This window comes from Spodoptera frugiperda, chromosome 30 (assembly GCF_023101765.2).
Source record: "Spodoptera frugiperda isolate SF20-4 chromosome 30, AGI-APGP_CSIRO_Sfru_2.0, whole genome shotgun sequence".
Taxonomy (NCBI): Eukaryota; Metazoa; Arthropoda; class Insecta; order Lepidoptera; family Noctuidae; genus Spodoptera; species Spodoptera frugiperda.
This window is the reverse complement of record NC_064241.1, coordinates 6,963,375-6,987,019: the sequence shown is the minus strand read 5'-3', so window position 1 is coordinate 6,987,019 and position 23,645 is coordinate 6,963,375. Positions and strand designations below refer to the sequence as shown.

The 23,645-nt window shown below is 37.3% G+C and overlaps 1 protein-coding gene across 19 annotated transcripts in view; it reads left to right on the top strand.

Annotated features, from left to right (window-relative positions):
• The window catches only part of LOC118269574 (protein lap4), a 68,227-nt gene that overhangs the window by 29,205 nt on the left and 15,377 nt on the right, over positions 1-23,645 (top strand). For 14 of the 19 annotated variants that reach the window (XM_050707045.1, XM_050707051.1, XM_050707044.1 and 11 more), the window contains 11 exons: positions 428-553; positions 1,818-1,970; positions 4,622-4,694; positions 17,965-18,170; positions 18,404-18,537; positions 18,785-18,869; positions 19,105-19,330; positions 19,884-20,074; positions 20,335-20,446; positions 20,621-21,018; positions 21,252-21,344. In XM_050707045.1, the coding sequence (XP_050563002.1) occupies positions 428-553; positions 1,818-1,970; positions 4,622-4,694; positions 17,965-18,170; positions 18,404-18,537; positions 18,785-18,869; positions 19,105-19,330; positions 19,884-20,074; positions 20,335-20,446; positions 20,621-21,018; positions 21,252-21,344 (1,797 nt within the window). Of the gene's footprint in view, positions 1-427; positions 554-1,817; positions 1,971-4,621; positions 4,695-5,226; positions 5,665-6,464; positions 6,732-7,337; positions 8,297-17,964; positions 18,171-18,403; positions 18,538-18,784; positions 18,870-19,104; positions 19,331-19,883; positions 20,075-20,334; positions 20,447-20,620; positions 21,019-21,251; positions 21,345-23,645 lie in introns of those variants that run through there. The other 5 variants (XM_050707046.1, XM_050707057.1, XM_050707055.1 and 2 more) reach the window with 5 other exon arrangements.

Sequence of the window (23,645 nt, the reverse complement as noted above, 5' to 3'; positions counted from 1 at the left end):
GTAATGTAAGTTAATATCTCGATAGTTTACTTTTACTGACGTGGAATAAGATGTTAAAGTTCTGACTACAATGCATCGCTAATACCAACTCCAAAAAGGAGATTCTCAAAATTAAAATGTATATTATTTGTTGTAGTTTTGGTTCGATTATACAACGAAAACTTTAGACTAAACAAATGATTTACTCTTAGGCCTTTTTTTGAGGGGGGGGGAATCATCCAATGACTTCTCCCGCCTTGGGCGAGGCGGGAGGGTAACTCTTAGGTCTGAGGCTGCGTTGAATGCATACATGATTTGATAATATAGCATTATTTTGAAGACTTGAAGTTAACATTATATATTTCGCTGTACCAAATTAATTCCTATTAAATATGTGACTAAATTCCCTTTAAGCTGTTACAAATACTAAACAGAGCTTATTTGACAGCCGGAACATACAACGCAAGCAGCGCCCGAACTGACGAAAGAGGAGGACAGCGACACCCAGACGGCAGCCGATCGAGAGTCGTCTGAGGGTGAAAACGACGAGAACGAGGACTCTGACGAACTGGAGGTAAGTCTGAACAAGACTAATAGCTTAAGAACAACTTCACAAATGGATTTGAACTTTATTGTAAAGCTAGAAGGTTGAAAATCCTTTATGTTCTAATGTCTGGCCCATAATAATAGTAGGAATTATGATTTGAATAATCTCGTCTCCTACTACTAAAGGGATATTAAAAATCGTAGACAATTTTAAAGATATGTCTGCTTAACCAGTACATCGCAGACTATATTTTGAAAATGCTCTTGATTGAACTAAGTTCATTTTTAATGTGCATACTGCTTCTTATTCCTAATACTAGTATTAGACTGGGATGACAACTATAAGGCTGCTTTGGGATTATTACAAAATTTAAAATAAATTAACCCTCCTACTAAGTCAGTATTAGCCTAGTAGAGCAGCATTTTGGATTTTCTAAATACTTAGAACAGCAATTAACATAGAGAAGAACTTCTTACTATATATATTAACTTTATCTTAATTTTCAATATAAAATATAATAACAAATTAACTACTTTGGAATCTGGTATATTTATTGATTTTAAACATTTATGAGAGTAATGTGAAATTATGTAAATATGCGAATTATATCCATGATATAAATAGTTTCCATAATATTATTCTCATAATGCATATTCTTACATTTACTCGGAATACTTGGTAACAGTCATACCTCGAAAATTCTTAAAACATTTTTTTAGAATTGGTTCTGGTAAAATCAGGGTGATGGAATCAGGCGGGTATCATAATATTTCGTTGGAGCGTTGACACGTCAAAAATCCATCAATCTTTAGAACACACTTCATACATGTTTTTTTAATAATTTATCTGCTTATAGATTTGATTACTAAAGATAGGTATTTGACATAGTAATCCATACAAGATTTATTATGTCAAAATTCTATCTCTAGGAGGCAAATCTATGGACAGATAAATTGTTGAGACTGGTCGTAACGCGGAGCGGGTACGGGGCGGGATGAGCTTGCAGCGAATACGTCGCGAACACGCCGCAGCTATACAACGAGGACGTGAGAGTGAGTGGCGTGATGAATACGCTGCGTATATGCAGCGTATTTGCCATACGTTTGCAATGTCCTCGCTGCGCAGCACGGCGCGTTCACGACGTATTCACTGGGTATACGCGGCGTGTTCGCTCGCAATCCGCTAGTATGATGTCGTTTGTATTGAAAGGGAATTTATGTGGAGTAGGAAACATTCGGGGTATGACTGTTCGGTATATGTATACACGGGTGTCCCCCGGTGGTGGTGGTAGCGCCCGCGGCGGGTGGCGTGGCGCGCCACGGTGGAGGACCGCGGCGCCCCCGTGCAGGCGGGCCGGCTGCACCGCCGCGACACTCCCCACCACCTCAAGAACAAACGCGTCAATCAGATCGACGCACGACGCGCACGAGACCTTATCGCGCAGGTGCTGCTACCGTCTTCCTAATCCAATATATGTACAGCCTGTTTGTTAACTCTGTAGTATTATATCGCTTGGACTGATGGTGCTAGCTATACTTACAGTGACTTAACTACATCCTTTGGGACGTGGCAAAAGCAGTTCTTCTTTTCAAATGTCTACAGCATTACAACTCTTCTTTCTTTATAACAGTTTCTTTTTCTCTCGGCGTTTTGTCCACCTTACAAGTTGTAACCCTATAGTTACGTCACTGTAATCTCATACTAATGGCCTAAACGCAACTGTGAGCATAAATAAGTCAATCTTACAGTTCCGTCATATCACGTCTAACTTCACACGAACAGTTTTAATCAGGATGTTGTACAATGCACTCAGTTGTTGTTATGAGGTCTTCTTTGGACTATAAAAATTGTAATAAATAAATTACGAAGCTAATGTTTTGCAAGAATAAAGTTAATCATGTCTTCCTTGCTTTTTGTATGTCATAATACGATTTTTTAAGTCCACTCTATATTCGCATCATGGTGGGAATTCTATCACTATTTTTATCACAAAACTGTTTGCATGTTTACTAAATATATGTATTCTACAATTACATTGATGGGGCATCAGGAATAAAATTATTATATTGAAATAGTGTGTGTACTGTCTCTTCAAATATTTCTCGTTTGTTTGTACGCACGATAATAGAGCCTTTTCCGCATCTTAACGCAAACAGTACATGAAATTAAAACGAGATGGCGCTAGTGTTTAGAAACTACAGGTCTTCCTATCCATTAATTATTATCAAGTAAATTCAAGTTGTTTACATTTCTTTTATAGAGTCAATATACCATTTTAATAGTAAAGCCAAACAAAAGCGCTTCCGTAGACATCTAATACTCTTGTAATCTTTATCTTCCAGTACTATTTAAAATTAGGTTTTCCAATTAAAATATCAAAGTATATTAGTGACTATTGACTATTATATTATTGCGGACAAGGCTTATAAGTACATAGTTAATATCCATAATGTGTGTAATCTTTGATCATTATTACGTTGCTTTTCTTAGTATTTATATCGATGTTCAGTCATTTTATAGCCCTTCTATTAGACTCGCAATGCTGTGTAAGTTCATTCATTAATGCATGTAGTTACTATGTTCAGTATAAAGTCATATTCCTGGATTCTGTATTTCATTTGGTCATCCTTGTAGATCCTTCATGTTTAGGAGTCTCCGTTTTAAAGGTAGGGCCTATATTTTACGTCTCGATAAAACTTATTTTAAGCTCCTATAAATGAGTTCATTTTGGACGTAGCCTCCCTAAAACACTTATTTTGTACCTAGATACTGAAGCGAAAATCCTATTTTTAAAGGACCCAAGCCCCAATATTGCCATCTTTGAAGTAGGGGTTATAAATAATGAACTCAGTATAGAAAATAAATTCGGGGTACTTGTGTTCAATGAAAATATTTACAAGACGCTGTCAAAACATTTACGTAAACTATGTGAATCTTCCATTGATATTATTTCCTTATCATTTACTTTTGTGTTATCTGACGTTTTCAAAGATAATAATTTAAAAGTATAATGCAAGTGAAAGCCTTGATAAATGAAATTATTGGAGTGTACAGTGTACAGAACATGATTTAAGTACGTTTTCTGCTTCCGTACAAATATTAGCAACCAGCAACAAGTAATACTGTTTTGCAGACGGTTGGTATTATACTCGTTCGCTCATCAATTAAACACACTGCTATCGTGCAATCGTGCTGCGCATCACAATGGCATCTAAATTGCGGACTATACAATAACGCGAAAGGGTAAAAGCTGACGCACGGTCCGCGTCGAAATTTCTTGTTCACCAGAGAATAGCAGAAACAATAGCGTCGTGAGATCTCTTTCGCAGCGCACCTGTACTCTGTGAACGTTTACCATAAAACGATCATCGGGGCGAGTATTCACACTTCACTCACATATGTACTGTTTAATAATTACAAAATACTAGTACAAGATCGTCTTCAATCTTAGACAAGAATCTGGTAAATTCGTAATGAGTGTGTAAATAAGTAATAAATCTGCCGGTGAATCGGTCCGTTTCTGTAAGCACGACCCAACCGTGGGTAATTGTTGGAATACCGCGGCTGTTACGGGCTGATGCGCGCGGGCCCTCGACCACAACGCTCTCGGTAGACCCTCCGCGAGGCTCGCAGAAATGAGTGCCTTCCACCGCGCCGCTTGGAACAATGCATCGTGTACCGCGATTAATCGATAAGTGAAGTGCCGCTTTCTCAATACAAGTGTAGTGCTAAATAAATCACTAACAAACACCGGCCAATTTCCAAAGTGCTCCTTATCTGTATAAATTAAAATGAGGTGCTTGAAAGCGGCAGGAGGATGGCTCGCCCGGGTGAGATGCGTATGCAAGATAGAAAGACATTTAGCGAAAGATTTCAATTTAGATTCGACTGCATTTTGTTTGGCTTGCTTTGCTTGTGTATTGTCGTGTCACGATCATACCATTTCACTGGCATGTAGTGTAATGCGACATTTAAGTTACTTCCCTTCTAGCTGTTATCAGTGTGGCTTGTCTTTTGTTATTGCCTGATGACGTTCTTCCGTGATTGCACTGTAGATATTTAATTCTGTCATATAAAGTATACTTTCTTTTACAGGCAATTAAAAAACGAGAACAGCAAGAGGAACCGAAGACTGATGATGAAGAGACAGCTGAAGACGCCCATGATGGTGAGTGTCACATAAAATATATACTTTTACTAGGAAATTAAGCATTTGATTAGTTGTTATTACGGCAAACATCGCGGTGGTGCACGATCTTCCTCTGAGATATTCGATAGTTGCGACATTATTTCACACGTTCGTGACCATAGTCTGTCGTTTTGCGATCACGAACATGAACCAAGCGGAGCCCGTCTGTCACTCTCGCGTCACACACAAACGCACCGTCTCGCCTTCATTTTTATGTGGGAAACATCTAACTGTCTAATAACTTTCCAACTTGAAAATGTACTCGTTAATTGTTAGATCTCTATGTAGAGATCATGCGAAAATGAAGGCTCAATACAGGCCACAGTATGTGCTAAAGATAATGCGCTCGTTATTCTTGACATTTTAATTATTGAGTTACATGACCTCTTCCTTTTACGTACAAGAAACAACATACCTTTAATACGCAATGTTAGCATTGTATAAAATGGGTATCGCTACGTTATCAGCTTATCTCCTACACTCGGCGTGCCATTTCGTTCCGTTGAACGAAGCCCCGCAGTGTTTCGCTTGCTTCTGCCGAGTTTGCCACTAATTCCACCTCCTTCTTCAGTGAAAATTAATAACTGTGTTCTAGTTGTGTGACACACTTGAAACTAACCGATGCACAAATACGTGATCAGTGCCAAATCCGTGCGATACCTGTGTTAGGCATTGTATGAGTCAGAATCACAAGTTAATATAAATTCTACTTTTAAAATCGTTTGTGTTGACGCAATCCCCTTCGTATCCCAGTTTCTAAATGTGTCATTAAGTTGTCAAAGATTCAGTGCCGGAATAAGTGATTAAGTGATAACATAATTTAATAACGGTGTTTTTATTTAATGGCTTAACGCGATAGTGTATATTGATTCCATCATAAGTAAATAATATTATCTATTGTAAAGCAGCTCTGATATTCTAGAAGCGAGTGCTCAAGCAGTGTATGAAGGTCAAGCTCGGTTATTGTTACATCGTTACTATAAATGCGTCACTTACTCCATGTTTCTATGTTTTTGTTTCGAAAATATCTCAATGTTCTACAGAACTTCGCGGTAATACGTTTTGCTCCATTTACTTGAAAATTGCTGGTTTTATACCCTGCACTTACGTGCACAGTTGCACACGTACAACTTTCCCTGTGTCATACTGTCCGAAGTAAGCAAATTCCGTTGCTTTACCATGTTAAGATGTAATTGAATTGTACGTTCCTTGGTAACAGATTCGTTAATTTTACAGGTCCTAAGCAAACAATTAACAAGTTGTTGAATTAAGCACGGTTGCCCGCCGACCCGTACACAGTGTTGATAATACTTGTTTGTCTGTTTGCTATACAAACTTACACTTACTTGTTTCCTAACACTTCGGCTTGGGACTTGTCGTAAAGTTTACATTACATTCTACTAAAACATGTACAAAACGTTCTTAAAATCAAAATAACTTGTTCATTTTCCCCTAAAACAATGCATAGAAGGCACCTGCGACCTTGACACAGTATTCACATTTTCCGTGCTTGTACTCAAGCCATATTTTTCCGCCTCAAGTATCAGTAAATGTACTTCACATGATTCACGTGGTCGGATTACTAAGTTGAAAAAAATAGGTTGTAAATTAGCACACAATAACTTGCCTAAGGTTATACAGAAGGTGTTATGTGCCCCTAGGGTATAATATCTACATGTTTGTTGATACGAGTTATTGAACTGACGTTATTATCTTATCAGCTATAATAATAAATTATTCGATCGAAACTCATTGTCAGTCGAAGCTGAACATTGCACTCTAGTAGAGGGCTAATTATTGTGTTTAAATAAATATCAATATTATTTTGTTAATTAATATCTTCATACAAATCAGTTCAGTTAAATAGTGGTCGAGAGTCGAGACATCTCTCTTAATTGGTCACGTTTCGTTAGTGCCTTCTCGTTAAATAAAAACGTTTTCTTTGAAATTATTAAAACGGATCTACTCCGTCTGCGTGGATATTGCATGTCAAAGAGTTGTTCATCAAGCAACATCGTTCGTATATCTAATTTAGCAATTATTTACATTCCCAATCATTGTTTGGTATTTGTTTGATAGATTTTGTTTTGATTATGTCTTCGAAGTAAGTAAACGTGTATTTATTGTGTAAATTGTATTTTAATAAAAATAGACGTAATTTCAATAAGTAAATGGTTTATCTGTGATTTGCATTTAAACAGTGTACAAATATGCAGGGTATAAAACTGACATAGAATAACATCCTATCTGAACCTGAGGTCTTTGTAATTGATAGTTACTGTTAAGTAATCGTTTAAGTTTCTTTGAATTTTCTCTTTGCAAGTATTTATATTGTTCTCTTCTATCTATACGTCAAATTGGCTGGCACGAAATTGACAGAGCCTTTGTCCAAAAGTCGTGTCGATGTTTCGTTCAAACTATTTTAACCTCAATTAACTTTAACAACGACGGTCTTGTTCTCGAGCTTGTGGTCATTTACTTATACATCGACGATCATCATTACTCATCGTTCATGATGTAGATAGGTACCTACCTACACCGTTGTAATGCAATTTACTTTCTTCGGCGTGATATGTTGCTACATTGTATAACACATTAAGCTATAATTAATTTGTTGTTTAGTCTGACAACGTTTCTAATTTGAACATATTGAGTAACAAATGGTGATATCAAGGGGGTTCTCACCACAGTGTAAAAAGAGGACATAATGAAAGACAAAAAGAGACTGGAAGTGAAGTTAAGTGTTCGCGGCGATGGTTCACTGAGTCGAAACAATCTCCGGAGTAGTGGCAGGAGTAACCGCAGCAATGCAAGCAACAATAGCAGCGCGCTGCCCGTGAGCGAGATATTCGCCACCGATCGTTTCTCTGCGCCTTACAACAGATCATTTGATATACTCGACAAGTACCGCAGGCAACCGAATCAATATGGATATCCAGCACAAAGCTTGCAAGCATTAAATCATTACCAGCAATCCGAAAATAATGGATACGCTGCTAGGGATAGAAACAACCCGTTTATCGATTATACAGACTCGACGAAGCCGTACTACCACCAGTCACAACAGCTGCCAAATGCAAGCCAGTATCAGTATCAGCCTGTCTACAATGATCCATCAATTCGACTGCACGGAACGTTGCCACGATCAGTCAGTCGTGTAGACCAATCGAGGGGCAACCCTTTGGGTAGTGACGATTCCTTTCGCTCAACGCTACCTCGATCAGTGAGTCGCCTAGATCAGCCGAGAGATAATCGGATTTATAACAATGAGCCGATCCAGATGCAGGGTTCTTTACCACGATCAATCAGCCGTAATGAACCTCAAAGAAACAGTTATTATAATGAAGACTCCAATCGACTACATGGATCTTTGCCCCGATCAGCCCGATTTGATGATCAAAGAGGTAATCAAATGTATGATCCATCGAGTCAGTTATATAGTACTGTACCTAGATCAGTAAATCGTCAGGAGCAACAACGGAGTACTCCGATTTATCCGAATACCCATAATTCGTTGCCTGCAAAGTATGGACCAAGACGAGTACGAATAAGTGAACTGGGGCCAATAGTGCATGGATATGGTGAGTTGCAATAATATTTCAAGTTAGACTTGTCGACTGTTTGTATCTGTAGGTACCGACCAAAACGTACACTTACATAAAAGCAGCTACGCTCGCAACCCGAAGGGTTTGTGTATCTGATCAAAACTCTGCAACAAAGCGTACGTCCTGAAATGCATAACAATAGCTTCCTTGTCGACTGTCGGGAGTTTTGGACATGTTTGGCAATGTCTAAGGATGGTCAGACTAAGAAATATTATCTCGACATGAGATTTATTATTATTTAGTGGTTATTTATTGAATGATACAATAATTTGAGCACATCTATAGACTTGTTCTGTATGTAAAGTTTTGACAAAGTATTAAACAAATGTTTTATTAGCGATAATAAACATTTTGTGTGTAGAGTCAGGAGAGAAATCCACCGTAGAAAGTCGTTTTGAATAGAAACTAATCTAGTCGTTAACCTGCAATATATCACGTTGTATCAAGGTATAACTACCATAAAATATTCTGCTTTCAGCTTAACCACCGTACTGTTTGAATACTTACTTAGTATCGATATTCTAACTACCCATTAAGCTCACTGGAAACCTGTTTATCTTAACTAGACCGACAATTAAATTCAGCGGAGCTATTTATAACTTGCTACAGATTTCTATCAATGATAAAATTTATAAAGTGAAAATACTTATTTAGCATACTGAGGCTTTCGCATTACAGATTTACTGCAGACTTTTAGTGTTATGTCTAAATATCAAATAATATTTTCTCGCCACATCTAAATATAAGCAAAAGGTTTATTATGCGTGTGTGCGTATATAGGACGACATCTGGGCCAACCCTCCCGAGGGACGGACAACAATAGCTGCAGCAGGGCACTCTCCCCGCGTTTACTGGTGCGCTCTAATGAGCCAGACCGTTGTGTTAGCTGGCTCTCTCAGTACTTCATATGCCTCTACGATAACTACCCATATTGAAATTCAGTGGTGTTTGTTTTTGAACATTGAAATCAAATTCTTTGTGATGGCGGTCACAAAGTCGGCGGTTCGGGGCATTATGTGTTCCCTAATGGAGTTCACTTTTAAAGCAAGTAAGAATACCAAGCTAAATTGAATTGTTGATTGGCTGTGCTTTATTTATGTCATTGTAACATACTTTCAAGTTAATCCCCCTGTTTATTAAATAGAATCGATTAACTTTTTTCCAATAAATGGAAAATTTCTCTAACAATATGAAGAGATTATGTTAAACATTTCATTTTAAATTGCTTTTAATATTGATCAAATCAATAGAATAACAGTCCGTGCCGTTATGATCGGTACGTTTTAATATTCGCGTGTCACCATTTTTGCATTTTGCACAAAAGGAGCAATAGACTAGCTCGGTTAGAAGGTCACCGACTATTTATTGTCGTTTATGTTTACTAAAGTTAATCCATATATAGCTTTAGAGTCGCGTTTCTAATTTTTATACAACACAAAAAAAGAGATAAAGAATATGATTAGTCGCCGTATTATCTTCTCATTATACATCTTGTGACTCACAAAGCTTCTTTTATGTTGTGAATCTATGTAGGATAGCCTTATTTGAAAGTCAACGTTCAAATCTTTTGAGTTCGTTTTGTGTAGTTAGGTTCGATACGGGGTTTATGTAACAGTCAGTTACGGTATAAAATCTAATAATAAATGGTTCGTAAACCATAATCTATATCTCAGTTGTGTAATGGTTGGCGATATCGGATAGAAAGTACAATACAAGACAGTGTATAAAGTTGGAGGTTATTTGACCTTAACAAATAATAACGGATGAGCTTTCGTGGCGAGTACAGTGGAGAAGGCGATGTGGTGCCAGGGTGCGCGTGCCTGAACCGAGTTCGTGCACCGATGCCTGATAGAAAAGGAGACGAGCACGATTGACACTCGTGAACTCACAGTTTGAGCTTCACTCAAATAACATAGCATTTCGATTTTACTACCTGGTTAGTTTTGCTTACACAATAGTGAAAATAAAAAGAAAACCCATTCATAACACGAATAATCTAACGTGACGTTTTATAACGAGTGCTTACAATGGGAATACCAGTGCCAGTACTGAACATTATCTACGCAAGTAAATAAACAGTGAGTAATTTTGGAATGTTGCGATCATTCGGATAAGAATCTAGGAATGGAATTAAGCAATAACGAAAATATATTATTAACTGTTACTTATCTAGGGATCCATCAGTCACGTCACACGAACGTAAATTACCGTGTTTTACTTTCGAATCTTAATAAATAAATGTCATAGATTGTAATTTGGTACATGTTATTATAATGTTGGATACAAAACACCTTTCTCTGTAACAGTAATTACTATAGGTAGTGCACTCATGTTGTTTTTTTCATTATCAATCTTCGTGCATCCGCGTCTTATTCAACGCCGTGAAAGTCCTTGTTATTGTGTATTCTGGCCCCATGAACTTATTAATTGTTATTGTTGTTACAATGGCGTTTACAAGCGATACATAACTCTTACGGATTTCACTCACTATTAATCTCGTGCATGAAATGATCACGTTCGCCATCGCCACTTGACGTTGGAATTTTATCGATGTTGTGAGTGACTCAATCGTTATCTTTTGTGGTAAAGGACATATAGTTGAAACATTGAATTGAAGCACACGTGCATGTTTATTGTACCTGTCGTAGTTTCTCTACTATCATATTTGACCACAGTAGACGGTACTTGTTGTATATCGTTGTATAAAATCGACAATGTGCACAGGAAACCGTGCGTTGCGGTTTGTTGCGACTCACATCCGTGCTGCGGGCAGATCTCGAAAGTGAACCTGTGAAATGAGTTATTGAAGCGCATCTAAAACACGATACCCTGAGAACATGATCTCCTGTCACTTATATTTACTTATCATTAGTGTCGCTACATTTCGCTCGCTTTTCCAGATGTTGCTAAAAATACTGCCAATGTGAGTAAAATTTCATTTGGTCATTAGAATTTTAGAACTGAAACGAATTCATTTGTTTCTAAATTCTGCATTAAGCAAAACAACATTTTTAAGGAGAAGTCGCTGCAACACTTTTCACGGATTACAAGTTTTATCGTCAAATCCACCTACGGAGAAACAGTTTGGAATTCTTACAGAGCTATGTCACCGTGACCGTTACTCGAAACGTAGACGCATAAAATGTTCGGCGAGAAAAGTGTCCTTTCCAGAACGAGTTTGTTAGTGTTATATTAAGTAGGTCTTAACATCCATTACGGCGGTGACGCGTGCTGTATCTAATTGGCATCCTTGCATACATTAATCACGTTGCAAGGTGTGCATTGCCTGTATGTAGATCACCGGTTGGACTGCTTTTCGAAAGCTGAAGTCCTGTTCAATAACCTACAGTTAACTGAAAGCCATATCCCGGCTGCAACGCGATTTCTAATTTCTCCGATAGCTGGTAATATTATATCGTTTCATAGTGTAATTAACTGTCGATTTAACTTAATTTATGTAATAATGCGTCGGAGCGTTGCCGCATCGATAGGTGTTAGTTTGTCTCATTACATCGTTTATTCTGATGATTTGTCTATGAATATTTTATTATTTACTAATTATGCAGATAGCGTTCTTTACCTTGATTTTATAATTCAATGTCATATTGCTCGTCTGTTTTGTTACTAAACTTGTTTTTCAGGAAAATATAAGGGAAATGTAATTGCACATTATTTTTGCATATAACGATTCTTTATTTTTAGTACTAGTCTATCACTGTTTTATTGATACAGTCCTAGTAAAAGGACCAAGTAAGTTTCCATGAATATTAGTTACATTTTATCATTTCTTTAAAAATTAGGGGGCGCACTCAGCCGAGACAAATATTTTTTATTCCTATTTTTCTATCAAATACATTGATAATCTCTCTTTGCACAAATCCAGGCTATCTATTTTCTTCATGTATCTTGAAAGTCCAAAAAGTTGTTGTGTACTTAGTTGTAAATTGCCAAATAACCGCAACCGTTCTGAGACGAAACGCAAACATTTCAATGTTTAATGTTCAATGATTTATTACTGCTATATGGTACTGTACATATATTCCATTTTTTTTTTTACTTAGCCAGGTACAACAGTGAATAACAGAACAAATACAATGGTCAATACAGTTGTACAAAATAATTATATAAAAATCTGTATTAAGCAATTAACACCTTTAGAACATTGAGGGCAGAGTGATTACATAATATCCAAAATTTGCGGTGATGTAACTTGTAATGTGTACGCAAATAATTATGTACTAAAAGGTACCGATTCAGTGTTTACGGAAGTGAACTTAAGATATTTATGGATATTGTGGTTTAAATTAACAAACAATTTTCAAGTTCAAAATAAAGTTGTTTTTTAAGAAAATATTTGGTATGTGACATGTCAAATTAATTTCACTATCCTTTTTTTTAAGTATTTTTTTTTATATATGTAGGTAATATTATTAAAAAGATCTCAGACTTTTTAGTTATATTAGCTTCTTTCGTTAATTAGACAATCGTCCTGTCGTTAGAGAAAATAATATAAACTAGTGAATTTATTACAAAAGATAATGGGAAGTAGATATAATTGTCTATTTCCCATTAACTTGAATTTGTTAAAACAGCACATTTTAATTGCGAAACTACTTCCGCCTGTTTCGACCATTATCTAGCAATGTTTAGTTTTATTTTTCGATATGGAATTTATCATCTAACAATACGGAAGTGATAACGAAATAATAACTGGGTATACAATCGATCACATCGATACGTATACGTACCCACCTCACTCATAAAGAATCGAAAGTGTCGGTAACGAGATCGATGTAGATGCGATCGATCGCTACAGATAATGGGTAGGTAACGTTAGGGTAAAAATAAAGGAATTGGTATGCGCCAGGTTGAGACTTTCTATTTTTAATCGGGCGGAGAGGTCGCGGGCGCGGGCGCCGGCGCCACAGCCTCCGCCAGAACTTGTGGTGGTTGCGCGCGCATTCCGTCAGCGCATGCGCCCCGGGCTGCGCGCACTACACGCGTTCTATACCCAGTTCGGTGTTCACGATTTGTTTGTTTTGATTTGCCGTAACAAATCCGAAGCCGGTTACACTTGCCGTATCTGTAAATAACGCTTGATCAACATTAAGATAAACTTAGCGGGCTATAAAATTATGGACATTTTAATTTATAATCAAATTGGACAATGACCTAGTCGGAATGCATTAGGGCGAATAGCCGGTCGGTGCTTCGGTTTGATTGACGTACGATACTATCCAGATAGTATTGTAACGAGAGCCGGTAGATCAACCTCCGCCTACGGACATAGCTGCCTCTATTAAGGAAGTAATAGTCCAGGACTAGTTTGTGACAAGGAAATGGGTGTGATCAGGAGAAAAAAGCGTAAGTGTACTTTCTCTTCGATTAGATAATAGATAAATAGGCGGTAGTGGTGTACTTTATTTTTACCAAATTATATCCTTGTTATAAAATAAATACGTGATCTTTTGTTATTATTATAAGGTAACATTTTGCAAGTCCACTTTCGATTTGACAGTAACCTGCATGTGACACACAATGTAACTTTTTTTTGTTTGCGAAACCTCTGATGCAATTCACCCAAATTAGCATTTCGTATTGTTGAATGTGATGTTTTGAACAAAAATCACAGTCTGCCACAATATTCTATGGACTGTTAACTTTGTTATGGAATACCGCCGGGGAACGGATATCGTGCTCCATAATTCTATAATATTCTGCGACAGGCGAGTCAAGGTTCATTATTGTTTTTATCTAGAAAACTACATTCACATTCTATGGGAACTTTTATATTAACTTCACATTGTTTTTATAATTACCTTTATTATTTTAGACGTGGTTCTAATTAGATAAACAGTTTATGTGAGAGGTAGTCTCTGTTTTCCATTCCACCATAACATTACTACACTACGTATACTCATAGTATAATTTTCTACCAACAAAATTGTATTAGGTACTTATAGTATAATAATTTCAAATGTAATTAATTTACTCTATGTTTGGTTATAATCAAGCTTATTAGAACTCAATACTTATAGTCCAATAAAATGGTCTCGTCTATTTCCATAAATAGTTTCTTGTTTTATTCTAACAATACTTGTAACTGCCCGCTTTAGAAGTAGTTCAGCTGATTGCCAAGCTCACTAACCCTGCTTAAAGACTGCACCCATATAAGGACTCGACATATGTGTTGAAGTAATGCTCATCGAACCGGTATCGACTCGTTTTGTTTAGCTTAAATATTATAAACAACACTCCTTTTAAAAGCAAATATGAATTAGAGCAAATCTAAATTATTGTTTCAAGAATATCAGATTGTAATTAACAACATACTGCAAATAATTGAGACTCTACTATGCGGAATTTCCAGGCAACGTTAAAGTTAAAAACAATGATTTATAACCGACGCATCGCACGTTTCTTCAAAATATATGTTCTCATATACCGTAAGATAGAATTCCGATATGTATAGGTCATCGTTGTAAATAAAATGGCATCGATAGCTGTATTAATATTCAATGGTAATAATTTGTTTAAAATGTACATCTTCACATTTTATGGCCCCGTATAAATACTATAAATGTACTGAGCATGTTCTTGCTCATAGAAACCGCAGAACAATGTGCATATTACAGCGCACTTGCACTCAATAACATTTAATCGCTTGCGGCTTCTGTTCAATAGGTCATACGTAACATATTTTACGCTCTTCGTAAATACTCTAGTGTGAAGGTGAAACACCAATGGTTACGTTATGCGGTCATCGCTCACGTATTCGGGTGGGACCCCTAACTTCACACTGTTATACTACATACCTATCTATGTACCTATATTTCGTAATTGCGCAGTTTAAAAGTATCGACAAGATGTTTTGGACATTATCGTTGAAGTATCTCTTGTCATTGGAACGCAAGTACCTTGCGCCTTGCCCTTTTAAGATTGACCTTAAAGTTTGTCATCTTCTAAAATAACTTCTTCAAAAGCAATCTTTGTGTTTTGTTTGTTTACTTTGAAGTACCATCAAAACTGCCTACTTGGGCTGTCTCATAAAAAAGGTTTTGATTATTCGGATAATCAAATTCATGTACATACATACTTGAGTCTCCAATGTTTGAATGATAACTTGAAATGTTTATTTGTAGTCATTGTTTTATGTAAGTTCCCAGTTAAGTACTGTTTCAAGTGTAAGCTGATGTTTCCTTAGAACAAAGTAACCATACATTTTACCGTGGCCAACAACACTACTTAGTTCCATAAATCATTTAAGAACAATTTCTGTTCTCTTACCTTTCATAGAGCTTTTACACCGTGATTATGTGTTTTTCGTGTAAATTGCTAGCCTCCGTTGGAATTATCTTTCATAACTGTGATTAGTGCTTACAACTCGTAGTTGAACGTGCAGAGTACCGTATCTGCAGTCTGCAACACCAAACAGCTTTCAAAACCAGATCACCCTTACATATTACATCCATTCACTTCTGATTTTTGAAAACAAGTGAACATTTCGGAGCCTAACTCCGTGCTGAATAAACCAGGACCTTTTTTATTATTGGTTGGCATTAAAAACTTAAAATGCAAATGAGTATTCTAATATTCTCATGTAGATATGACGTCTATGCAGTTTCTAATGCTTTAACTGCGAAAATATGCAGGAACTTCGGGTATTTAATATCCATATACCTGTTTTACATAATTATTCATTGCATTGGCAAATGCAATAGAAATAAAATAAAATAGGAAATTTTATTTATCAATATTGCATGCATGCATAATGTGGCTATAAAATAATACGAGAAAGTGTTACTAGGTAACGAATATAGGTAAAAGCAAAGTACATGCATGAACTTTACGTTACATGATGGTACTGTACCGTTGTGGATGATGTATGTTTGTATGAAGTCATACGTTTAGTGTATTTATGGCGTAATGGTCACGGGGCCGCACCGGTTTCGCAGCCAGCAAACACTAGACATCTACGTTCCTCAGACGTTTACTACAAAGTGCGCGAAGCCCACTACAGCTATTAAATCAAATTGCCACTCTTAATTTAACATTAACGGGCCGCTATCAAGCTCAGGGTTTATTCCTGTCATCAAAGCTGCAATTTCTTACATTGCTTCTAAGTTTTTGCCGCGTTTAAGCGCAATCGCCTACAAAAACGACATTCACTTCATACAAGATGAAAATTGCTTCACTGCTTTTACTTAAATTACTTTCATAAAGTACCTTCAGCAATTATTTATTAGTTGCATGCTTTTTCGTTAAATTACTCACTGAATCATTTCACAACATTGACTTTCACCTGTCCGTTACATTTAGATTGGAAGTAAATTACCATCATTCCTAGAAAAGAGAATTTTCCAATAAGACTACTGTAAGATGAGAGTCACGAATCCCTGTGTAAACTATCACGACTCGTTCTGGAGTACAATAGTTGTGTAGGTAGTTATTCTATTAAGCTTATCTGGGGGTGAAAGTATCGCAACTGATTGGCTATTGTAATGCAGAAGACAGGACGCGAGCCCGACCGTTCTGGATCATGATTTCTCTGTGGTCCATTCATTCCTCTTGACATGTAGATTGTCGTGCGAACGTTACGGAGTGACGCGCGATCATTTGTTATTCAATTCCGTACTGTTTGTATTCAACATCGGTGGAATTAGAAATCCGGTTGCGTAGAAACGAATCATCAATAATTGTCGCAGCGCATCATTTGTCATTGCTCTTCGGAACAAAGCATTTCTCTTGGAGATACCGGTCTCAGGCTTAACATTTCGAAGCTGATAGTTCACAATCGTGACAACAGCAAACGCAGGTGATACGTCACACAGTCATAATGTCTACATCGTGACGGTATATTTTCGAGCTCATGATCATTCCGACCTTGCTAGCACATGTATGCACCGCATTGCATACAGCTCATTGTGTCTATTCACTGGGGGGTCAATAATTAGTTCAGTGCCGGCGCTTTGAACGCCCACTGTCCTATTAACTGCAGAAGACCTTGTTTTAAGTTAATTTGTTTTCTCGCGCATAGGGAAGTCCCTACCTACTCTTCTTTTATTGTAACCTGACATCTAGGTTAATTGCTCTATACATATCTCGGTGTATTATTCACACGAATATCCATTTTCATATTTATGCTTGACCTTACACTTGTTGACAATAGATACCTGTGAGTATTGCGCAAGTGGCGGAAGTCAGTAGTCCGAAACAATATGCTATACATAATGAACAGTTCAGATAACAAATCATGTATTTACCTAGACACTGTAGATTAATTACTGAACAACACTTATTGGACGGAACATTCTATTCTCTTATCAGGACTAAATTCAGCCGTGACATAAACTCCAGATAAATAAATAAGAGGTCTTAACGATAACAGTGTTGATGGATTACATAATGGATGCAATCCCTACAATAAATATTGCAAACAACGATTTTTATAAATATTATCAAATGAAAACATAATCTTTATAACCTTGGTTTATTAAGGGAATAGGGTGCGGTAATGCGGTTACAGCGAATAGTATCAGTAGCATCTGTGCGCTGATAAGAGTACGCCGAGGTTATTTAGGGTTTTATAGGGCAAGTGTGGTATGTGTCATATGATAAGACGTGACATGGTTTTAATTTTGCAGGTGAATCTGTTTCGGAGCGAGCAGAGAGCGAAGCGCGGGTAGTGAACGACCAGCGATGTATCGAGGTCCGTATAGCGCGCACTGCCGGCGGGCTCGGGCTCAGCATAGCTGGAGGAAGAGGCTCCACACCTTACGTCGGTGACGATGACGGCATCTTCATATCCCGAGTCACACCAAACGGACCAGCCTACAATGCTGGACTTAGAGTAAGTCTATATTCAAATAAACCATAAAAACTTATCAAGTGTTAGATAGCATTGCCTTTCTAATCAAATGAATCACTGCGGGAAGTTATTAATGCCATCGTTAAATTGTTATTACACAAACTGAATTATGTGTCTACTATCTTGTCTTTTGTTTCATTTAAGTGCAGACATAAACATTGTACATTTTATTTTTCAAGTAGTAAGGGTTTTAATGCACGTTTCAATTGTTTCAGGTCGGCGACAAGGTGCTCTCGGTGAACGGTACGTCTGTCGTAGAAGTGGATCATTATTATGCAGTGGAAGTACTTAAAGCGAGCGGGCCCACGCTCACACTTGTCGTGACCAGAGATTCACCCAATTCGACCAGGTAAGCACCGTTTATTCCTTATCTTAATGTTTCATCACCACTCTTGCAATCATTGCGACTACCTAAATTATTTAGAACAGATCACGCAAGCTTAGATAAGTGCCTCTTGTTGGTTTTACATTTTGTTCAATATTTACAAAAGATTTTATGACATTAAATCCGGCTCTTTGTTTAACAAAAATAAATATTTAATTAACTTAGTCATGTTTTGCGTATAATGCATTAATAAGGAAATAATTTTATTCAGAACCCACAGCCGAGCGCCGAGCGGAGCGAGCCATCATTCCATATCTAGCACTACCGATACAGTATCTACTCTGGAGAATGGACAGGTAAACATCTCATTCAATATGCACATCATGTTCTACGTAAATGTAAATTGCGCTGCGATCACATGCAAAGGGGTTTGCAATGTTTTTTATTGCAACAACCGTATAATAACACTATGTTTTCCTTAGTGGTGAATATCGATAGATGATAACATCTAAACTACTCAAATTTCACAGTTCATAAGTGGCGCTAACATAATGTGTAATGTATCGATAAACGAGAAAGTTCCTTGTACAGGTCCCGACAGGTCGCGGTATACCCAACAAGCCGCTTATCATCAGCAATCAGTACGCGCAGGAGTTTGAGCCGGAGTACAAAGAGCAGGTGGTGAACCAAACAGTGCCGACTGTGGTGCCCCCTGTGACGAGTTACAGTCCGTCTCCTACGGGGCAAGTCACTGCGGAGACCTACCAACGACTGCAGGCATCGCCTCCACCCGCCACTGAGCCGTACATACCACCCGGTAAGAACTAACTTCCCTATATTTAACCACAGAGTGAGACTTTCCCGCGACAATCTACAAACAAAAGCTGAATCTTTAATGTACACTCAAAGACCTTTGAAAACGTCAATCTGTCAATCTGGCGTGTCGTAAATTATTCTATGAAAGTCGTCACATGCAATCGAAAGGCCCAATAAAATCTGATTACCGGTCTAACCTTTAGATACAGGTATTTCCTCAGTGAGGTTGTGGAGGTCAGACGTCAGTTGGAGCACCGTCTAAAATATAGATAGTTTAGCATCTGGTTAGACTGGAAGTCGAATACGATGCTCGTGGGAAAAGGCCCTTCTTATTTGCTCAAAGATCAATGTAGCTACGTAATCGGCTCCAATAGATATTTGTATTTAATCTGTACTTAGTATTACTTGCAGTTTGTAGCCAATAGCTACTTAGATATAAATAAGAACGAAGTTTGAACGTTTTTTTATATTTAATTGTTTTTTTTATGTTTTTGGACTTCTTTCCTAGTTTTGTTATACATATTTATTTTTACATAATTTCCTTTATGTTCCAGTGTATCAACAAAAGGTGCTAGTCCATACAACACTGATCCGCGACGGCGCGGGTCTCGGGTTCAGTATAGCCGGTGGCAAGGGTTCCCCGCCGTACCGAGATGACAGCGACGCCATATACATCTCACGGATCTCCCCGCAAGGTGCTGCCGCTAAGGACGGCAAGATGATGGTCGGAGATAAAGTTGTTTCCGTAAGTTCTTGTAAAATACAATTTAACATAAAAAAGCTTATGGACATATATTTACGCCCACCGTGCAAACTCACGTCTTGAGAGTAAATATTGTGATCTTCCATTAACAAACTTTTTACTGTAATAACAGCTCCCAGTAGCAGTTACAAGAGAAAGGAATTTGTTGACATTAATTATATCGACACAGTTTCATCGCAAAAATAACTACTATAGCCTAGACTAGCCGCGGCGAAAGACTTAATATAGATTTATTTCCTTAGATAAACGGCGTAGATATGGAGAGCGCTCCTCACGAAGCAGCCGTATCCCTTCTCACCGGCCACGAGAGATTTGTTAGGCTCGTTCTACAGCGAACGATTACTACGGAACAAGGTAAATATACTGTTCAATTACCATAAAGTAGATAACTTTACATGCTTGCCAAGTAATTGCTTTCAGCAATTTTTATGCATAAAGTCTGCAGATGTTTTCAGAAACAGTGGTATTTAAGTATAGGTGGGAAAACAGCTTAGCTTTACTCTTTATTAAAATGTATTTTCCTCATAGGCGAGTTCGTCCCGCGGAAGTCGACATCAGAAGAAGTGAGAGAACATAAGTCCAGCCTGCAGAATGTGAACATCATTCCGACACAGAAACCCACCACGAACCACGTTAGCGCACCTTTGAACCACACCGGCACACAAAACACGCGCGCCACCACCCCGGCCGCCGCACCACCGCACACCGGCCCCACCGCACACATCGCACACACCGGCCACACCACGCCCACGGGCCCCACCGGCCACACCACGCCCACGGGCCCCGCGGCCCCCATGGGCCACGCCACTCCCATAGGCCACGCGGCCCCGTCACCTCAGCCGCCACTACAGAAGCAGGCCACATTCGCACCCACTTCAGTCCCACCGCAACCTGCACCGCGAAAACTGAGTCAACCGAACGGACAGGTGAGGCTTAGTTGTCGCTTTATATGTACGGTTACGGGTCAATAATATATTTGTTGTTTAGTCTAACTGTCTATTTCAGCACAATTATTAGATATATTAAGAAACATTTGTGTTAAAAGTCATGTTTAATTTAAAAATAGTCTTAGAAAATGCTTCCACAAAATAGTTGTTACGCTTCTGATCCTCACGCTGGTAATGCAATTAAATTCAATATGTAAACTCGTTCACTCCAGGCCAAACCGACAACTAACAGTACGAGCACGCCCCTAACTCCCGGCGCCAATAACGTGCACGGATCTAACGACGATGTCTTCGACGATATACAGGTACGACCCACTCAGTCATTACTTAACGCATTCAGTTTCGCAGGTGATGGTATTGGTTTAACACGTTCACATCAGAGCTTTGAGACATTAGCTTCACCACAAATGTGTGCGACGCCTTCTGTTCACTTTACTATGTAGATTAGTCGAAAGTTGGCGATGACATTTAGCTCGCAATAGTTGCGAAAGGTATTATACCCGATGCATTCTGAAATATAGAGCTCATATTTCATGATGTTCGGTTGTAATATTGGTCACAACTATTAATGTTTTGAGTTGAATGCGATCTCCATACTTTATATTTATGCAATTATCTGCTTCATTATGCTGGATATCAACATTTCAAACATTGGATACTGTTAATAAAACATCACGGGTAGAATTAAGTCACATGTATTAAAACCTGGTCCGAAATATTTTAGTGAACTACATGCTAACGTATCATTACATTTATAATAAACTCGTATGGTGTATTTTATCATTATGTATTCAGTAATTATTGCACATTATATTATTGTATTTACTAGTTTTGAACATAATAAAGGCTTCTAGCTTTACCTTATATTATTGCACTTTTGCCATGAACATGTCGACGCAAACATTGTTTATAACTTTGCCATATACACGAGTATTAACTATTGTTGGTCTATGAATGTATAAGAAGTTATCATAAAATATTTATGTATAAAAGGTATGTATTTTATAAACGTAGGTTATAGTTACAAATGTATTTAATGCTAGAGATAGTAGAAATATTATTTGAAATACTTTTTGCCATAGAACAGATTATAAATGAGTTATGGTAGATAATTCTCCTAAATATTTCACAACAGCACATTTTTTTAATTTTTCAGATTATAAAGATGGAAAGCTCCGGGGGTATTAAAGTAAATTATGTGTTATTTTTTTTACTTTATCGTATCGTTTCATATAGTGTTAGGTGACAAAGAAATACAAGCCTCTTAATATTCCGCTGCAAAGCTGTCACTACTCTTTCAAATTGTGAAGTTTGATCAGAATATCGCTTGTTTTCATGGAACAAGAAAGAAATAGGCCGGAGACTCGTCCCATCAAATGCGTGCAGCAAGTTTATTTGGTTTTGATGATTATTATATTACAGTTCGTTATTTGTGTAAGTAAAAATAAATAAATTAAAAGGCAAGATAAATGATGATCTTAAGAACATCTTGTGAACGAAGTTTTCAGACCTCATATCAGTTACACCCATTCTTGTCAGTTACGTCTAATAATCTATAAGAAGAGGGTAGGGAGGCCTTAGCCCTAAAGTGAGGCGGCTGCTGCTAAAAATAAAATTAATAATCGAAATATGTATTTATTTATCACCATCAATATTTTACAGTATTTATAACAATTATTAATAGCATTTTACAATTTTTTTAATTAAAATACCCTTTAAATAGAAACTAGTGTATGTGATAGGTAAAACTTGTCATACAGATCATTGGGTTAAGTCCGGTATGTAATTTGAAATATTTAAAAACGCATCGAATAGCCTTGCACCTGCTCAATATCAACTTATCTTTAACAAGTCACTGTATCGAGGCTTGAAAATTTATTTTCCCATGAGGAAACTTGGCTAGATTTCACAATAAAATTAGCAGAATATTTGTTGGTATATTTCTTTTCAACATTAAATAAAAATTAGACGATAGGCTTCCCGCTCCTTCTAAGTGACTGCCCAAGCCAGTGTTAAGTTTAAATGTGCATTAGTGCCTATCGCTTTGGGTCTAATAGGCGTGAACAAATAGCTATAAAAATGTCATTGGCCCCATGCGGTAGTTATTTAAGTATTGGTTCATGACAAATAGCTATTGTTACTTCCCATGAGCATACAGGATAGGATACAAGTCATAAATGTTTATATTAAACAACCTGACCTTACAGACTTTCAATATTTCTCTTCATAACAATTTTGTAATGAATATCTACAATGGTCTCTCTATTCATACAATTAACAGTAAGACAATATGACTTACTATGTAAACACGGGATTAGAATGACTGTCCATAGTGTTTTATTCAAGTTGTAGGACTATATTTAGCGTTTTTAATAATTGTTTTTTTTTTGGTTTGTATAAACATTTAGATACTTTTTACTATTAATTTTTAATAGTTGATCCATAACTAGGCATAAATTATTAGTATAAGGCATTCGTTAAAATAAAGCAATACGTTAATCACGTTTTAAAATCTTTTAAACTAAAAAACAGCAGGACGTTAGAAAAATTGGTTCTTGGAAATCTTAATTTTGGCAAACAAAACTTGAACCAGAACTTAAGATTTA